The sequence below is a fragment of the Castor canadensis genome, chromosome 5 (genome assembly GCF_047511655.1).
Source record: "Castor canadensis chromosome 5, mCasCan1.hap1v2, whole genome shotgun sequence".
NCBI lineage: Eukaryota > Metazoa > Chordata > Mammalia > Rodentia > Castoridae > Castor > Castor canadensis.
In genome coordinates, this window is record NC_133390.1 from 181,661,168 (window position 1) to 181,679,833 (window position 18,666).

Below are 18,666 nucleotides of genomic sequence, written 5' to 3' on the forward strand. Positions count from 1 at the left end.
AGTGGCTGTGATACTGAGGGGACAGTACAGCAGGAACCCTGCCCACAGAGAGCCATCACTCGCTCACACACCCTATCCCGTCACAGGAAGCCCTGGACAGGTTGGAGCCTGTTTGTTAAGAGTCTGCTCCTGTGTCCATTCAATGTTCTTGTACAGATATCAACCGGCCACACAAAAGGGATGTGTCACCGTCTAGTCACGGAATGTGCTTTTGCTATAAGGCACCAACAGGGGCTTCAAGTCCACCTGGCCACAGAAGAACCAGGAGCCATGGAGCAAAAGGATCTACTCCCTCACCTCCACGTCCTATGCTGTCCTCAGAGCCAGGCCTGCATCCACACGTCCAGCCACACAATGATGACAGAGCCACTGTGTCCTGCCCTGCCTCAGAGCCCTGACCCCATAGCTCACACCTGAATGTCAGATGTGCACAAGGGGTCAGATTCCCCATACACGGAATCTCCTTCCTGGGGTTCCTTGCCCTGTCCACCACTCCCCTCTGCCCCTTGGCCAGAGGAAACCTTGCCTGGACACCCACTGCCTGCAGGACCACAAGCACAGTGTCCTTGGAGGAGTCACTCCTAGCTCAGGCACATCCCTTGTCCTCTGGGCCACTGGAGTCAGGGTGGATGGAGCAGCCACCAGCCTCTCAATTGTCCTGCCCAGCGCAGGGATGGAGGTGTGCCCCTGGACCATGGCCTGGTGCCAGCAAGTTAGCTCCAGGATCTTTCCAGCATGGAGCCAGCCTGGGCTCTGATGTGGGAAAGCCTGCTACATGTGGAGTCACTGGGGGGGAACCAGCAGCAGGCGACTGGATGAAGTGGAACACGGTATGGAGCTGATGTTCACCTATGACTTAAGACACTTGGAGTTTGTTTCCACCTGTGCAAATAAAAGACCCCTGACTCTTCCAGGCTGTGAGTGGCTGAGGGATTGGGGCTGTCCTGCTCCAAGTCCCCACTCACTGCCAAGCTTCTAGGGGGAACTCATCCCTCTGCAGACAAACCACACTGAATGTCACATAAGTGGCCTTGGATCAAGAGGGGAAATCAAGTCCTGGATGTATGTGGAACTTTTGAGGAAGCACAGTCAAAGGTTAGCATTTAGCCATGGTGTCTGATGGGAGAAGACCCCCAGTGGAGTCCTTGCTGATTTTGTTCTCTTGGAAGAAAGATCCTGGAGAGGGACCAGGCGAAATGGCTCTGGTCTATTATCCCAACTACCCAGGAGGTGGAGATCCAGAGGATCCAAGTTCAAAACCAATCCTGGGCAAAAAAGTTATTGAGACACCCCCCATCTCAACCAACACACCTGGTATGACGGTTCACGCCTATGATCCCAGCTATGAGGCAGCCCAGAGGTAGGAGGATCGCAGTTTGAACAAAAACGTGAGACCCTACCCAAAAAATAACTGAAAGCAAAAAAGGTTTGGGGATGTAGCTCAAGCAGTAGAGTGCCTGCCCAGCAAGCACGAGACCCTGAGTTCAAACCCCAGTACTGCCAAAAAAAGAAAAGAAAGACCTTGGGTACTGTGAGAAGCATCAACCCAACCGTGAGTCGTGGGAGACCCCAGCTTCCTTCCCAGACCCCCAAGGCTGGGCTCCATGTTCTGGAACGAGATTCCTCTCAGACCGGCTGCAGTGAAGGCACACAGCACACAGGGCCCAGTGTCCAGGCTGTCCGGTCACGAAGCCAGGATACCATCCATCCAGGCAGCTGTGGGCCTCCAAAGCCCAGCCTCTACATCTCCAAACCAGGACTGACCCACTGGGCAGTGGCAGCAATGAAGGAGGTCATCATGATGGGGCCTGCACACCTTAGGCACTCAGTGCGTGCCAATTCTTGTTGTCAGTGCTACTGCCTGGCCACTTGAACTCAGTGGACAGCCCTTGGGACCTTGCTGGCCACCTCACTCACATAAGCTGCTCGCTGCCCTCTGTCCCTCTCCTCCCTCAACCAGCAGGCCCCCACAGTCCATGCAAAGCACTGGCATCTGCTCACTTCACTGGCTTCCACCCCTCACCCTGAGGACCTGCTCTTCATGGAGGACATCTGCTGGTTGACACCTGGACAGATGCTTGACTACTGGGGCTTGCTGGCCTAGATGCACTGACATGGAAAACTGCTATCTCAGGCCAGGAGGGGCCAGGGGCCTCAGCCAAGGCCTGCGTGAGCACCAGCTGACTCAGTGGTGAGGAGGGGCTCGGTGGTCAGGTTGGGGTCCCAGGACAGCCATGGGGAGGAACTGCACTCTCTGGACAGTGTCTCCAGTGAAGGCCTCTTCCCAGCACTGGCCTCACTGCCCAGCCAGTGTCTGCAGCAGAAGAGCCCATGAGTGCTAGTTAACGGGACAGGAGCCTCTGTGCAAGCCTGTGAGACTCCATGTCCATGACCAGGCATGCACCAGGGGTGCTGTTCCAGGAAGGACAGTGAGGGTGGGGTAGTGCCCACAGGCAGAGATAAAGTGGGCAGGGCTGAGTGAGAAGCACAGAGCAGAAGCACACCATGTGCAGAGGGTGGACGGGGCCCCGATGGATGTCGGGGGTCAAGCCCATCACCCCAGCCCCACCAGCTGGAAATCCAGATCACATGCCTCCCAGCAAGGCCTGAGGATCCCGCAGGGGCCAACAGTAACAGCTGACCTGTCCCTAGCTTGCAACCAAGCCCCGCACCACAGGAACTCTGGGCCTCAGCCCCAGGCTGAAGCCCCAACAAGGCTGGTGACAGTGCCCAAAGAGACATACAGAGCCCCACTGTCCTTCCCGGAGGGCTTCCTCCCACCAGACCCAGCTGCCAGAGTACCACTCCCCAGTTTGTGGGTCCTGAGGACATTTCCTCACAGTCAGGCCATGCAGCTCTGGGCAGAAACCCTGGCAGTGGCAAGAGGCTGCTGGCACAGATGGAGCACACGAAAAGCCATGGTCACATTTCAAAACTGCAATTAATTTCCTTTGCTCATTAGCCAATTTAATCAACTAACTGAGCCCTGAAAAAAAAACCACGCAGATATCTCATTTAGTGTTTCTGCCTCCCTGGTGGCGTTTTCTCCTAGCTCGGCCAGTGAGGAAATAGCAAGAGGGAGGACAAGTGGTTCCCAGTACCAGCCAGGACCTGGGGGTTGGGCAGGGGAGGAGACACACATAAAAGGGACACCAGGGCCAGCTCAGCTTAGCAAAGCTAGGCGGGAACCCAGGGGAGACACATAACCCTAAAGGGCTTTTCCAAGGTAGCGTCCTCTGGGCCAGGCCTTGCAGAGTGAGGAGGTGCTAGCCAGGCAGGAGGGGAAGCAGGGAAGGGGGCTCTCAGCGAAAGGAAGAGCTGGTGAGGAGACCCAGATGGAGAGGAGGGCAGGCATGTGGCAGAGGGTGTGCCTGGCCAGACAGGAAAACCTGTTGGGGACAGACCCACAGATTCTGCACACTGTAAAGCATTCTTTTAAGTTAAAAAGAATAAGGCCAAGGTGCCAGGTGACCAGGTCCTCTCAGCCCTGCTCTTCAGAATAGTCCAGAAACGCTGAAGGCAGGGCACATGTTGATGCAGCCATGATGTATGGATCTGCAGCCCTTCCCAGCAGTCAGGGACCCAAATGTACAAAGCAGGTGATTAATTCAGGGGATCGAAAAACCAGGCCCCTCAGAACACCCCAGCTCTGCCTGGGAGGAGTGACCCCACCCACTTCAGGAAAAAGACTGCTCTGGAGCTGTGCCACCCCAACAGGCCTTCAGAAACTGCCTGCAATGCTTCACGTTTTGTTTTTAAAGTTTTCGGAACAGACAGCACAGATGGCCCCGTGGGGAAGGCTGGTGCAGGGGAGCTGGGAGGGACACGCGGAAGACTCGCCCACGTGGCCTGGAGGCCGGGGCACAGGAAGGAGCTTGGCTGCACATCAGGACTTTCCCCAGGCACAAAGGTCCCCGAGGAGAGGGAACCCTGGCCCAGCCCCAGCCCCAGGCTCAGGGCAGGTCAGGAGAGAAACGACTCCCGGCTTCAATGAATCCCTCACTCACCTGCATGTATCCAGCTGGCTGAAGGAAACGTCTAGTTCCAGGCCTTGTCCCTCTGCAGGCCCCTCAATGACCAGCAACTACCCCATCAGCACACAGCAGCACTCAACTACACCCACTTTAGAGTTGGGGAAACAGACTGTCGAGGCTGGCGGTGCTGGGCATAAAGACATGCTCCCTTAGCCCTCTTGCCTCAGTGATGTGGGGCACTCCAAGGCAACCCAGCCTCAACCCCCTCACACACACCCACCATCAGGGAGGACTGGCCTGGCACTAGCAAAGGGTGGGTAGTCATCCTCAGACCTGGCCCACATCACAAGGCCAGATACCTCCAGGCTAAGCCTAGCAACCGAAGCCCACTGCGAGTTACCGGTCACTCGATTGGAGCTGTGCCCCGGCTTAGGGCAGAGACCATTCCGTGACTGTCCCAACTTCAGTCCCGTGGACCCTTCTTTCTTCCATCCTGCTGGCTGTGATCCAGGTCCTCACACTTACAGCTGCAGTGGTGGACCAAGGACCCCTTGAAAAATAGAGACCTCGAGAAGATTGGGTCCAACAGTCACCAGTGTGCTTAGAGGGGCCCGGAACCTCCCACCAGACCTGACTCCCACTGGAGCTGCTCTGTGACAAGACATTCAGACACAGAAGCTGGCAGCTCCAAGGGCCCCAGGCTGGGCAGTGTCCTCAGCTGCCAGGCTCAGCAGTGTCTCCCCAGCACCACCAACAAACCAAGGCCAGAGCCTGGGTGGGAAGAGGTCCTTTCCCACACATTCTACCCAACATGCACCTGCAGGAGAGGCCTTGGGCAGAAGGACACATTGTTTTCCTGCAGCTCAGAATGACAACACAAGGGGTTTCGAGGCTAATTATGATAATAGATTCAACTTCAGGACACTTCTCTGGCAGTGGTTGCCAAGGAGATGAGAATCACAAGCAGCTGGTCCCCAACCCCAGATTCCAGGGGCCAGGACAGGGCAGGCAGGGACCTCAGGCAGCCTGAGCAACCAAACACCTGAGTGTGGGGCAAAGGCCACCTGGAGAGCACACGTCACCTAAAACTGCCCTGGCGTCCCCACACATATCCGGGCTCCAAATCACAAAAGAGGGTCAGACCACAGCATGTTAGGAGACAGAACTAGACCATCTTTACCAGGCAGCAGGGGGAACCTGACCAGATGTGCAGGAGGCAGCCTGAACTCTGGGAAAAAGCCAAGTCCCCTCTAGAAATGAGACCTGAGTACAAAGATAGCAGGATGGGCAGGGGACAAAGGTGGGGACATGGGCACCCAGCCAGAGGGCCTCCACTGGGCCAGACAGCACCCCAGAGGGTGAGCAGGCTGCCAGCACCAGTAGGATGAGATGCAGGACACGTGTGTGTGTGTGTGCATGTGTGTATGTGCACGCGTGGGCCCCTGCACTCCAGGAAGCCTCTCCCACCCACCCCTAGCCATAGGCTTCTCTTCTTCCGCCTTCCCCTCCCACCCTCCCTCCATCTGACTGCAGGGATCTTTCCTTTCTGGAAAAGCACGACAAAGCCGTTGCTGCCTCATTCAGATCCCACTTCCCTCACAGGGGCCTGGCTGCCCTGAGGTCTGTCGGCAGTCACAAATGCTCCCAGACCCTCACTGTGGTCACAGACATACCGATCTGGTCAGGCTCCAGCCTGAAAGGCTGACCCCAGAGATAGGCAGGTTCTTGGTCTCATTGTACATGTTTAATGACCTAAAAATTCAACATGTGAGCAGCAAGACAGACCTGACACAGCTCTCCGTTCGGCTGGCCCCAACCCTGTCCAATGCCCTCAGACAGTTGGGAAGCAGGCAGAAAGGACCTGGCACTTGTGCTAAAATTCTCAGCCTACTGCCTTCGTGCAACAATACCCAAGACAGGAAAATGCTGTGACCCCATTTTAAAGACAGGCTCTGAGGCAACTTGCATGGCAAAGTGGGGATCCAACTGTAACAGGCCACTCCCTGTGGGCACCCCTCTGCCATGGGAGGACAATCCTGTGTCCTCACAGGGTCCCCTGCAGAAAACTGCCCTCCAGAACACTGTCCACTCACATAGGATTGCATGTCCTGGGATGGGGGGGCAGGGCTGGGAGCCCAGCAGGGCCCTGGGGGAGGTGGAGAGGAGCAGTCAGAGTGAGGCTGGAGCACCTTCCCTGTAGTCCAGATCACACCAGGCTCCCCAGGGACCTCTGGCCTGCCTCGTCCATTAGGCCACAGCCGGCGCTGCAAACTGGAATCTAATTTCGCCCTCTAATAAACTGCTCTGCCGCCAGGACCTGCCGCCTCCTCCAACCTCGGGGGTAAAGCGGAGTTGGGTGCTGACGGCAGCTCCAGGCGCAAACCAGATGGACGGCCTGAGCAGGCTCAGTCACAGGGCCTAACGGCAGAAGCCACACTCCATCCAGGGACTCTCATGCCATCCTGCCCCGGGGTCTACGTGGGCCATGCCCATCCACCAGAGCCACTCAGGCCCTGGGGAGGGGACAAGAGGTGCCTGGAAGAGGCAGAACCAAGCCTGAACACACCAGGTGCTCAGTAAATAAATGTCTGGGACCCTGACAGGCTGCAGCTCAAGAAGACCCAGCTGCTGGCTTAGCATTGGGGGCCTCCACAAATGGCCTTGGCCTACCTACATCTGACCCAATGCCCTCTCCAAACACCCAGGGCAGAAGGCACTATTAGGGGATCCTCAATGCCCCCACTGACCACTGGCCCCGCACAACCAGCGGTGGCTCTCTCCACTCTCCAGGACAGGGAGACTGCAGAGGTGCTAGAGGTCAGAGCCTAATCCCCCCACCCACCATTGTTCCCTAGCCACTTACCTCACCTGAAGCCCAAGACTCCCTGGGACCTCCAGCTCCCCCAAAGAATGTCCTCCTACCCAGTGCTGCCGTAGCAACCACGAGGTCTCCCCAGGAAGGGCAAGTGCTGGAGCTATGGGCTGTGGAGGGCTCAGGGCCTGGCAGGGAACCTGCTGCTTCAGCACCAGGAGGGAGCAGGTTGCTCCCTGGGCGCTGCCTCGTGGTTTGGAGCCTCCTGCCTAGGATCCCTGGAGACCGTGGTTCCACGCCACTAATTTGCTCCCATTAGCCACCACAGGTGCTGGACCCAGAGGTGCCAGGAGAGCTGCCTCTGGCTGCTGCCTGAGCTCATGCTGCATCCTCTGGTCTGCTTGACTGCCAGGATGGCAGCTCCTCCCCAGGCTCACAGCCCCCCAGTCAGGATGTTCTGGACTTTCTCCCCCTCTTGGCCCTACCCTCCAGCATGTCCCAACTGTGCCCTACTCCTGTCACCTGCGTCCCCCACCAAGGCCACAGGAACCCCATCCCATTTAAATCCCAGAAGTAGCCAGAGAGACCTGGCAGAAATGACAGCCAAGGCACATATGTCAGCCCTGCTCACATCCCCACATGGGTGCCTAAGAACAGATCCAGGCCCTGGAACAGCTGTGCCTGGCATACCCACCTGCTCCCCTCCTTCCTCTTCTGCTCTTTCTCAACTTCACCAAGCTATCTCCCTGCCCCAGGGCCTTTGCACGCCTCTTCTTGCTTCTCAGAGTTCCCTTCTACCCACATGGCACAGGGTACCTCCTCCTTACCCCCCAGGCCTCATTCTTGGGGCCACCTTCTCTGAAAGGCTGCCCTATTCCCCTCTTGCACCCATGTGGTCACTCTCCCCCAAGGACAGGGCCTCATCTCTTCTATCCACTGCCCAGGAGCCCAACCTGGCACCTGCAAACACAGCTGGCCACACATCCTGACCCATGGGACCTCCCCTGGCCAAGTTGAATCCGCCTGCAGAGCAGGGCCACAGCCCAGCTACAGCCAGTGCTCAGTGGTGCCTGACTGCTGCCCATGAGCTCAGCTGTAAGGGACAGGAACAGGACCAGAAAGCAGGGAGGCGAAATCCTGTGTGGGCATAAGGCCCACTCCAGGAGCCAGCCATTCCTGAGCCTCGCATGGAACAAATGCAGCTACTACAGATAAGGTCACATCCTCAGAGCAATGATATGTGTGTCACACAGAATACCAACAATCGTGGCAGCTCCACTTACGCAGCCTAACAGCATAGTCAACCCAAATGTCCACCAATGGATGTGGACAGTCAGTTGTATGGGTCCCCCAGAGAGCCACAGGAAGGAGTGAGACTCCAACAGACGGCAACTGAACCACACCGAGGGGAAGGCAGCAGACACAAGGGACAGACACTTTGTGACTCCTCTTGAATGCAGCGCTCAGAACAGGCACATTGCAGAGACAGAAGAGTCTGGTGAGTGTTGGGGGCCAGGGATGGGGGCACTCGGGGGGTCTGCCAGTGGGGACAGGCGACTTTATGAGATCATGAAGCCAAACAGCACCAGTGTCTGCTCATCGTATGCACACTAACCATCACCACGTTGCTCACTTTTAGGGTATGTTAGGAGAATTTACCTCAATCTTTTAAAAAGAAAATCAACAAGACCACGTTGTCTAGTTTGAGAGGTCAGCACTGCCCGCACCAGCAGCTCTGTGCCCCAGGCAACACTCACTGTACCTCGGAGCCTCTCCACACAGGGAAGATTCCTGAGGGAAGGACCAGACATCTGCACACACTGTCCTCACCGACACCCCAGCCCACAGGAGCTGGGCTCCACAGGGCCACCCTACTGGACAGGTGACCCATCTGGTCCCAAATGAAGGATGCTGCTCTGAGGCCTTTCAGGGCAAGCACAGCCCCGTCTCTCTTAGGAAGCTTGAGCATTGCACGGTGTTTCCCAGCAAAGGGAGGAAAACCACAGACTGTGGAGGAGACAGGTCTCCTTCCAGGGTGCGTTCACCTCCACAGCTGGAACACTCTATCCTTGGTCCTCTGTCTCCCAGCCTGGGGTCAACTCCTCCCCAGACTTCCACTCTCTGCCACGCAGGCCCCCAACCTGAGCATCTCTGGGGTCCACACTTGGCCTAACCTGAGCTCCTACCCTTGCGTGGGAGCCAGGGTAGAAAAGGCATTTCCCTGGACTATTGGGACTAAGGTTCAGGACGGGCCCCAGTGCCTCCCGAGGCACCCCATACTCCTTCATGGCTCAGGCTGCCTGTAGGCCACACAAACCCACTTAGGGGCTCATAGCACCCCAACAGCAGCTCCCCTGACAGAGATCCCGGGCAGGCCTTCCCCTTCCTCCCCTACCCCGAGACTAATGGAGCAGTCAGGCCCCTCCCTCTCACCCAGGCCTTGCTCCAGTCACTGGGGAGTGAATGTTCTCCCAGCTGCAGGCACACCTTCAGAGACAGAGGTCAGGACCTCGTCCTGACCTGTGTCAATCCCTCCTTTCACCAGTCATCTTAATGCATCTTAATGCATCCATGGACAGAGCAGGGACACCTTGCCACCCACTCACATGGCAGGGGATGTGGCATATGTGGGAAGGGTCCACCTGGGCAGGACACACCTGAGGATATATATATGTGGACACACAGGCAGGTTACCCACACAGCACAGTAACTCAGTCACAGCCATAACCCGAGTGTCTAGATGAGAGTGACAGCAGCCTGAGGGATGGAGACATGCCAAGACATGCCAAACTGTGGCCCACTAAGCCAGGAGGAAATCCCACCATGTGCCACGAACACAGGAAAAAGCTAGGCGCCCAAACCCCATTTTGTTCAAGAACCATATAGGGGAGCAAAGGCCTGGAGCCAGTCAGGAAGAATAATCACTCCTTCTTTTATGTTCCAGCATTCCCCAAGTTCCTGAACAGGCGTGTATTATTTTTGTAATCAAAAGAAACAATAGCCATAAACAGGCATTTCTGTGAGAAACAAAGCCAGCCGGCCATGCAGGAGCCCAGAGCCGCCTCTCAGATGCAGCCCTGTCTGCCCACCACCCAAGCTTGCAAGACTTCCTTCCACGTCCTACGAATTCAGCACTCAGCTGATTCAACAACACTTCTTGGAGGCCTGTTATGGTGAAACTGCTCATAGGCAGATCCAGGAAGTATGAAGCCTCCAGTGTGTCTCTGCCCCCACAGGACCCCCTGGGCAGCACCTCCAAAACACCAGCCCCTTCCCAGAGCCAACATCAGTGAGCTGAGCCCCCACCCTCTGAGGGCCTGGGTTGGGCCCATCCTAAGAACCACGCAAAGGGCCTTTCGCCCATGAGAAGGTACCACCGGGGGCCCATGTTCAGGACCATGGCCAGTGCCCCAATCCCCTCTCTTCTCCTGCCCTATCCCATCTCCTGACTGTGCCTCCTGTCCCCTCACCAGCCATGGCAGGCCTTCCTCTATGCCAGTCAGCTGAGTAGAAATGGTGGCAAGCAGGGTCCTTGGTACTCCCACCCTATTTCTGTCACCTCCTGAACACTTTCTACAAACATGGAATTATTCAGTAACAGACAACAAGGCAGCACTGTCCACTAGCTGGTCCAAGGAAAAACACCATTTGGGAGGAGAACATTTTTACAGTAGCCAGATAATTTCTAGGAATCTTTCCTACAGATCTGGACACCTGTGTGAAGACATCTGCCTGTCGGGAACCTAGTTTCAGTGCTGCTGGTGGTGGGGAAACCCCAAAGACAGTCTCAGAGCCCATCAGTGGGGAATCCAGCAGGCGCTTCTCACCACGCCCAGGCTTTGGGTCTAGAAGGGGTGAGCGAGCAGCTCCCCACGTTCAGGGCAGGATGACACCAGAACAAATGAGGTACAGGCGGAAAACACAGAGCCTGTGGACACAAACAGAGGTGTATGGAATGTACCATGGAAATGTGTGTAGACACCTCCTCTGGAAGAAGCTGGGAGCCACAGCTGACAAGGAGAAGACAGGGCCAGGATACCATTTTCACTGTTTTATACATTCCAGGGTTTTTCCCATTTCTGTGTCTTCTGAATGTGCAGTGAGTGTATTTCATATGAATTTGACCTATTTTGAAGGAAGGGATATAAGGGAGTACTAGCCCTAATAGCCTACTTGGTCTACAGAGAGAACCCGCGGGCTGCCTCCCATCCTACCCTGGGGCTCAGCCCCCAACGCCCCCATCTGCCTCCTCCAAGTAGCGTGCTGCACCACTGGTGAGTCCTGCCCCATCAGTGAGCTGCCCCTCACAGAGCTGGCCTCTGCAGATGGACACACTCTGAGTCCCATACATGTCCCTTCACTCCCCCAGCAGGATCTCATGGCGACTTGTCCACCACCTGGCCATGAGTGTCCACACATGGCTCAGAGTCCCACACGCTCACTGAGGCTCTCCAGTTCCAAATCCCTTCCGAACAGGCTTCCCAAAATTTCTCACCCCACTTTGATCCCTGAAGCTTTTCACCACTCCTCAAAACGTGGAACCCAAGGAGAAACTGGCTCTTCCTCCTACTCACCCTGTGTCTTTCTAAGCCTAAACAGAAAAGCAGTAACAGCGTTACAAGGTCTTCATCTAAAGTCAGGGCTGAGAGCTTTTGGGGGAAGGGATGGGACCAGGCAGGACCTGGAGGCCAGGGCATGCCCAGGCCAGGACACTGCCTCTCTGCAGAAGTGGAGGGGACACCAGTGGGACCCTCCCTACAGCCAGGGCAGCCTGGGGCTCCTGATACCTGAGAGCTCTTCAGACACTATTTCTAACCAACTTCCATCGGAACATTCTAGAACAACTGTCCACAAGTGGACATTCACAAAACTATTCCTGGTAATCCAAAAAGAGATCAAAGACCTAATTTTGGTCCAACCAGATAGTCAGCAGAGCCCGGTGGCAACCCGGAGGGTGGCTAGAACCCATCCTGCCTCTGATCCCCACACAAGAGTCATGGCCATGCAGCCCTTCTTCCCTTCAACCAACTGCAAGGCAGTGAGACGGATGGCCAGTGGGTGGGTCTTTCCACCCAGACCAAGGACTGGCAGCTTAGCAGAGATACACAGGGGCGGCTGCAGCTCTACAGAAGCCCACGTCCCCCTCAGCATGCCACTCAAGTTTGTCACTTAGCTCACCCACATGGGTCCCTCACCTTGCCTGGCACCTGGGGATGAAATGATAAAGGGAACACATAGCACCCAAGGGCTCTCATCCTCACAACCTCCATCTTTTGCAGTGTAGGTTACTTTCAGCCTGCTAGTGGAACTCTTTTCTGAGACCCCGCCTTGGAAACACGGACATGGCACCCAGCACCAGTCTACTTCCAACTGGTGGACACACCTGGTATTCTCAGAGGAAACCCATGAATGGTCACCAGGAAGCAGAGCCTGCTGGGCACACATAGGACCCAGCTGGGGCCGGCTGTGGAAGGCCAGGTGGGAACACAGCAGCGTGAATCATCCCCAGGCCGCCCCTCGGGGATGATCTCCAGTCAACTCACATCCTCTGCCTTCCTTCTCAGATCCAGCTAAATTGCTCTGGCTGTGGTTAGGCAATTGGACAGGTGCCGCTGGGCTTCCTCCTCCAAGCCACGGCCTGGTGCACCACCACGAGCGAGGCACTGGTTTAAAAAGCTCCTGCTTAAGAAGTGGTCAGCAAATTGTTGTCTGAAGATAGAGCCGAGCTCCAGCCACAAAAGGGAAAGGACTGTGCTTGGCAGGCATCCCCACACTCAGGGGACAGCACTCATCGCGAAACAGGCCCAGTCTCCCCAGCTGCATCAGAGCCGAGTCATCCATGGCCTGTGTGGGAATCGGATGTCCAGGGGGTTTAGACGGCTGTTCCTTCTCAGCCTGCAGGGTTCACCGGTAAAACCTGCCCCCAGAAATGTTTTTCAAGCCAACTCTTCCTCTCCTCTGCACCCAATCCTGAGGACACTGGTATGTGCCATTCTGCTCCAAACAGGAGGACATCTTCACATACCCACAGGTGCACAGCAAGCACCTTGTTTTAGGAAAATGGTTGGCACCCCGCTGGACAGCACACAGCAAGCTTTGGACGTTCAGAATCCAAGTCTCATGTACTTCTCATTACACAGCAGCTTGAACAAACTCTCAAGGTCAAGCCACTAAATGACATGCCTGAGAATTTGCCAAAGGACAGGCTGCGGGTCAGGAGGCTGAGAGACACGGCCCAGGACAGTCAGAGTCTCCCCCGGCCCTCCACACCCCACCAGGACAAGGTCTTCTGCTCTGCCAAGCCTCGGTGAGGATCAGGAGGACCCTCATTGCTTCACTGAGGCTGAAGGGCGTGAGCATCAGCACGTGTGACTCATGTGACTCTAATCTGCACCATGTCCAGGACTGTCACCCCAACTTCATGAAAGGAAACTGGGATCCAGGGTCCAGAGCTGGTCAGCAGAGGAGGCAGGTCCACCCAGAGCCCTTGGTCCCAATTTCTACCATCCTTCACCCCCAAAACGTAACTCAGGGCTTCCCGCCCCTCCTCCAGGAGTCACACCACTGAGGTTCAAACCTACCCAAGGGGAGGCACAGATGGCCAAGTCCATCCGTCCACAGCACATACACCCCAACCAGTAATTTCACACCTCAGGTACCCTATGTTTATACTTGAAAGTAGCCAAATGACCCGATGCAAGTGATGCAAGGTAGCCTGCATCACTTGGGTGCTGTCTGTAATAACAAGACACAGGAAACACACCAAGTTCCCCACAAGGAACACTACCAACATCACCACCATGTCAGCTTCACCTCAAAAGAGACAGTGACCACCAGCCTGGAGACCACCCACCCTCCTTCCAGAATGGGGCTCCCGCTTCACTTCAGCCCAGCCCCACTCCTTCCATCCAACCTCAGACAGCCCAGAGCACACCTCTCATCCTCCTCCATCCTGCCACAAGGCATTTCAGCCCTCGTGTGCTCAAACCCAGTCAAGACCCTTCACCAAGTTTCCCGAATTGCTCTTGGTCCTGAGGACTTAACTGTTTTCCTAAACAAAAACAAACGGGGAGAACACTGAAGACACAGTGTCCACACTGGACACCACCACAGGCTCTTCCAAAGTGCTCTGGGTTAAAGCACTTTCAGAACTGGAGACAGGCCCTCCCACTCATGGGGCCAGCGTCTGGGCGACAGAGGATCCCTAAATCCCAGGAGAGTCCACAAGAGCCCTCCTGGCCCAATGGCCACACTACGCATCCTCCTGAGTCTCTGTATAGAGTGGTTTGAATATCTGACTCACGCTGATATCTATAAAATTGAGGTTTTTTTCCGTTCTGGTCTCTGACAGAGCCCAGAGAGCTCCCTGCCGGTCTGCTAATTAATGATTTGTTGTGTTACCTTGCAGAGACAAGAATGTTTAGAGATTTACTCCATGAGTAACCAAGACAGAGGGATTAAAAATATCCCATCACTTCAGAGTAATTTCACTTTAAATTACTGGGAAGGGTTGCAAATTCTACCAGGAGACCTAGGAAGTTGGACAACCCCAGGCCCCCGAGAAATCCAGGTTTCCCTGGAAACCACAACTCTCTGATGCATTTTCACCTTTTGGGAAATTTCCATAAGATTCTCTGACTCCTCAATCAATAGACATTTCCTCCCCAGGAGGGCTGCAGGAAAGTTGAGAACACATCACCATCCAGCTACTGGGTTCTTTTTTCCACACATTGAGTCCCTACTCAGCAGACAGCAGATCCTGGTTCTGCAAGTGGCCCTCTCTGCAGTCGGAGCTGGGTGCAGCCCAGGCCTGCACTTACCCCTCAAATGCAGCCAAACTTTGGAAGCAAGTATGGCCAGCACTTGGGGAGACTAAGGCTGCACCCACACAAAGACCCCATCCAGGGCCTTGACCACCTCAAAGGCCCCTCCAGGACTCTTACCAGCCTCAGAACTACAGACAGGGATGAGGGAGTATGAGGGTACAGATCAAAGGGCAGCCTGAATTCCACCCCACTGACTTGTCCTGGCCCATGCAGTAAAAGGAAGCCCAGTTGGGCCCAAAACACCCCGACCCAGACAGGGTGCTGCTGTAAAATGGAAGGTGACCCTCGCCAGACAGCCCACCACTCAAAGGCCTCCACAAGGGTGCCTGGACACCGTCTGTGGACGGAGGGGCCTCAGTGACCAGCCCAAACAGTCCAGCCCACACAGAACTCCCTCCCAACCCCAGATTTTTCATCTGGCCAAATTTAAACTCCACTTCTTCCTGGCCATTCCTCCATGATGTTGGAAAGGTCAGGCAGTCTGCATCCTTAGCTAAAGCCCTGCTTTCCACTTACACAGGAAATCTTTTCAGCCTCAGTTTCCCAGTCATGACCCTCTGACAGGCCAGCACACGGCAGGACAGTTGTAATCTAGGTCCCTTTCCCTCTGCTGTCTGAGCCACATGAAGACTTCGGCCAGGCTCTCATAAGCACAGTGGGGGGACTCAGGCTAAGAGGCCCCTACAGGCTCACCCCAACAGACCTCCCTGGAGCAGCCCCATGTGGACACCCACATCTGCCCAGTCTGGGCCTTACCTGAGGCTCACACTCCTTCGAGAGGGACTTGGCAGTCCAGGCTGGCTCTGCCTGTGCAGTCCTTGGGCTGGGTGCAAGCCTTGGCTGGCTCCAGAGGCTCTTTTAGAAACGCTCACAGGTATGCACAATGACCACAGCTCTGCCAGAGGCATGTGGCAGAGCCCTGTGGCTGGTGGGGCTGACTGACCCTGCCCATCAAGTCCTGGGCCTAGGGCAGCCACCTCCCTCCTCACTCTGGACTGCGGCTATCCCCCTAGGAGTCCAGCAGAAAATGGCCAAGAGGCTGGCAAAGGTGAACCTCTCAGAAATCAAGATTTGGTGGCAAAAGGAAGGTGGCCCAAGAGAGTCCCATACTGCCAGGACATCAGACGGGCTTCCTCTTTGGGCCCTGACCCTGTCCTCCACTGCCTGCCCCAGCCCAAGGAAAGACTCCATCCCCACAATTACTGAACAAACCAAATGCTGCTGATGCATATCATGGTCCATTCCATGTGGGTCAGCAAGGGACACAAGGGCTGGCTGCACACTCAGGGACCACAGGCCAGCAGGCCCCCTGAGTTAGGTGGGACCTGGGCATGGAGGATTTCACATCTATGTAACTAGGGGATGGACCAAGAGCAACGACAGCCACTTGAGATGTATCACCTTTCACAGTGGACCACTGGGAAGTCCAGAAGAGAGTGGACACCCTTGTCAGTTGATCTTCACAAAGCCAGGGGCTAGGGAGTGGCTGACAAGAAAACTTGAGTGTCTGACCCAGGCAGTGAGCATCCAGAGACCTGCTCCTCACACTGTCCTTCCTACCTCCCTCCAGAAGAAACCTCCCTGCTAAAGAGTTCCCCCACTACCCACCCTGCTGGGGGGGTCTGGGGCAGGGATTTCAGGGGGGCCCATGCCCAATGTGAAGGAGCTGAGGAGGTGAAGGTCTCACCCCTGAAGTCCCACACTACATGGTGGGGGTGGGGGGGCTCTATGACAGGACCAGTCCTGACTCAGATATCCTGAAGAGAGGACACAGACCCCACCTGCAAGGTTCGCCCACACACTCTGCAGCCCCTCTGAATACTGCTACTTTTAGGAGGCAGAAGTGGGCAGCAGGGACAGAGGAGCTGACCAGGGACAAGGGCACACAGAGGGCTCCCCACCCAAAGGGGAGCCCAGGAAATGCTACCAGCCAGGAAATCCATGCCTAGCCCACTGGACACTGTGTCTGTCCTGTACACATCCCAGAAACCACCTCAAGCCAGGACCTAGCTGACCACAGCCAGCCCCACCAGAAGCCCTTCAGCCCAAAGACAGTAGGCAGAGAGGTGGTGACAACAGGAGGACCATGAGGGACACTCAGGGTCTTCCAATGACTAAAGAGCAACACACTGGACCCCAAACTGGGAAAGCTACATTCACCCCACTTGGCTGACACTTGGGGTGCCCCACCCTCACCAGGCCCAGAGTTGCCAGTAACAGCCCCACCTTGGGGAGTCTCAGGACTGCCTACTGAGGCCTCCAAGGCTGTGGTCACCCCTGGAATACTCACCCACAGGCAGCCTGGGATCTCCCTCTATGAACCTTCTCCCATCCCCAAATCCTCTCATGTCACACTTCAGAACACACACTCGCAGGCACACACTCAGAGGGCACACACCCTAGGAGTCCAGGTAGGCACCAGGCCTGAGACTTTCCCAGAACCTGCTCCCCACTCCTATCCCAAAATGCCTCTTTCATACAAAATGGCCGAGTCTCAGAGATCTTCCTGTGTCCCTGGTTCAGCTGGGATGGGAGAGCAAGCGCCCTCCTTCTGGGAGGATGTGCACATTTGCACACGCACTTACACACGAACCTGCACACGCAGCAACCCGTGCAATATCACACAAACACCATATGCACACGACCACGGTGTCACCCCCACCAGCCCTTCCCCAGGAGGCAGCAGTGCCCTCTGCTCTGCCAAGAGGGTCCAAAACCGAGAATGTGCAGGGGTCTGCCAGCAGCTGCGGAAGTCAGGGCTGAGCTGAAGGCAGGTGGTGAGGGGGAATCAGGCTGCCAGGAAGGGGTGCAGGCAGCTGCCCTCAGCCCAGAGCTGGGGTGGAGTGATGTTAGGACCCCTCCCCATCTCTGCAAACCAGAAGTCAGATGAGAGGATGGCTGAGGAGAGGGCCCCATTTCGTGGTGAGGGGGCGCCCAGCGCAAAGCAGGTCCGGGGAGTCCAGACAGGGCCGCACCGCCCTCCCTCCGCCGGCCCTTTGTTCAGCGCAGCGGACCGTGGGGAGGGGCCTTTGGGCTGAGGGGGGCTGGGGCGCCTGCCCATCCCGTCCTGCGGGGGAGGGGCTGGTGCAGCCCAGCCGGGCGCCCCCGCCCCACCTGAACGGCTCCTGACCAGAACTCCTTTCCAGACTCAATTCCAAAATCACTCTCCAATCTCCGCCCTTCGCTGAATCCAGGGACCGCAGTGCCCGGACCCAAACCCCAGGCACCCGGCGAGGCCCAGGCGGGCGCGCGGACACGCACACGGAGGCCCCTCCATCCGTCGCAGCTGCGCGCCCGCGGTCCGCCCGCGGCTGGGCCGGGGTCGCCCCGGACCCGCCGTGCGCCGCGCCTCGCCGGCCACTCACACGTAGGCGTGGTAGATGAACGCCCAGCCGCGGGGCCGCTCCAGCACGTTGTAGAGGAAATTCTGCAGCTTGCGGTAGAAGGCGTTGCGCTTGGGGGGCTTCCCGGTACCAGCGCCGCCCGCGCGCGGCTTGCTTAGAATGCTGCCACGCTTGGGGGCCTCGGAGCCGGCGATGAGCAGCGCGCCGTCACGAGTGGAATCGGGCGCGCCGGGGTCCAGCCCCACGAAGCCCACCTTGAGCTTCTTCTCCCCGCTCGGGCCGGGGTACACGCCGCCGTTGCGCGACTTTTGCACCATGGTGCCGGGCGGCGCCCCGGCCGGGCGCGGGCTCAGCGGGGGCGGTGCGCGGGAGGCGGCGCGGGCCCCAGCCCAGGCCCCCGGCCTGGGAGCCGCATGGCCGAGGCGGCGGCGGCGGCGGCGGCTCCGCGATCCTGCTGGGCCCGGCCGCGCGCGGGGACGCTGCGGCCACCTCACTCCGCGCGCGCCTCGGTGCCTGGCCCGCGTCCGCGCCGGCTCCGCCCGTCGCCCCGCCCCGCCCCGCCCCGCCCCGCCCCGCCCCGCCCCGTCCGCGTTAACCCCTGCGACGCCTCGCGGCAGGGCTGGGGAGGAGTGGGCAATCTGATCCGTAGCTGTCCGGGTCTCAGCGACCATCCCTTCCAGCACGCCTGGCCAGGTGCGCTTTGACAGGAG

The 18,666-nt window shown here is 57.2% G+C and overlaps 1 protein-coding gene across 20 annotated transcripts in view; it reads right to left on the minus strand.

Moving 5' to 3' along the window:
- The window catches only part of Kcnq2 (potassium voltage-gated channel subfamily Q member 2), a 61,170-nt gene extending 42,845 nt beyond the window's left edge, over positions 1-18,325 (minus strand). For 7 of the 20 annotated variants that reach the window (XM_074075138.1, XM_074075133.1, XM_020173720.2 and 4 more), the window contains exon 1: positions 17,978-18,323. In XM_074075138.1, the coding sequence (XP_073931239.1) occupies positions 17,978-18,273 (296 nt within the window). In that variant the 5' untranslated portion in view covers positions 18,274-18,323. Of the gene's footprint in view, positions 1-4,374; positions 4,876-17,977 lie in introns of those variants that run through there. The other 13 variants (XM_074075136.1, XM_074075134.1, XM_074075130.1 and 10 more) reach the window with 4 other exon arrangements.
- Positions 18,326-18,666: the final 341 nt, after the last annotated feature.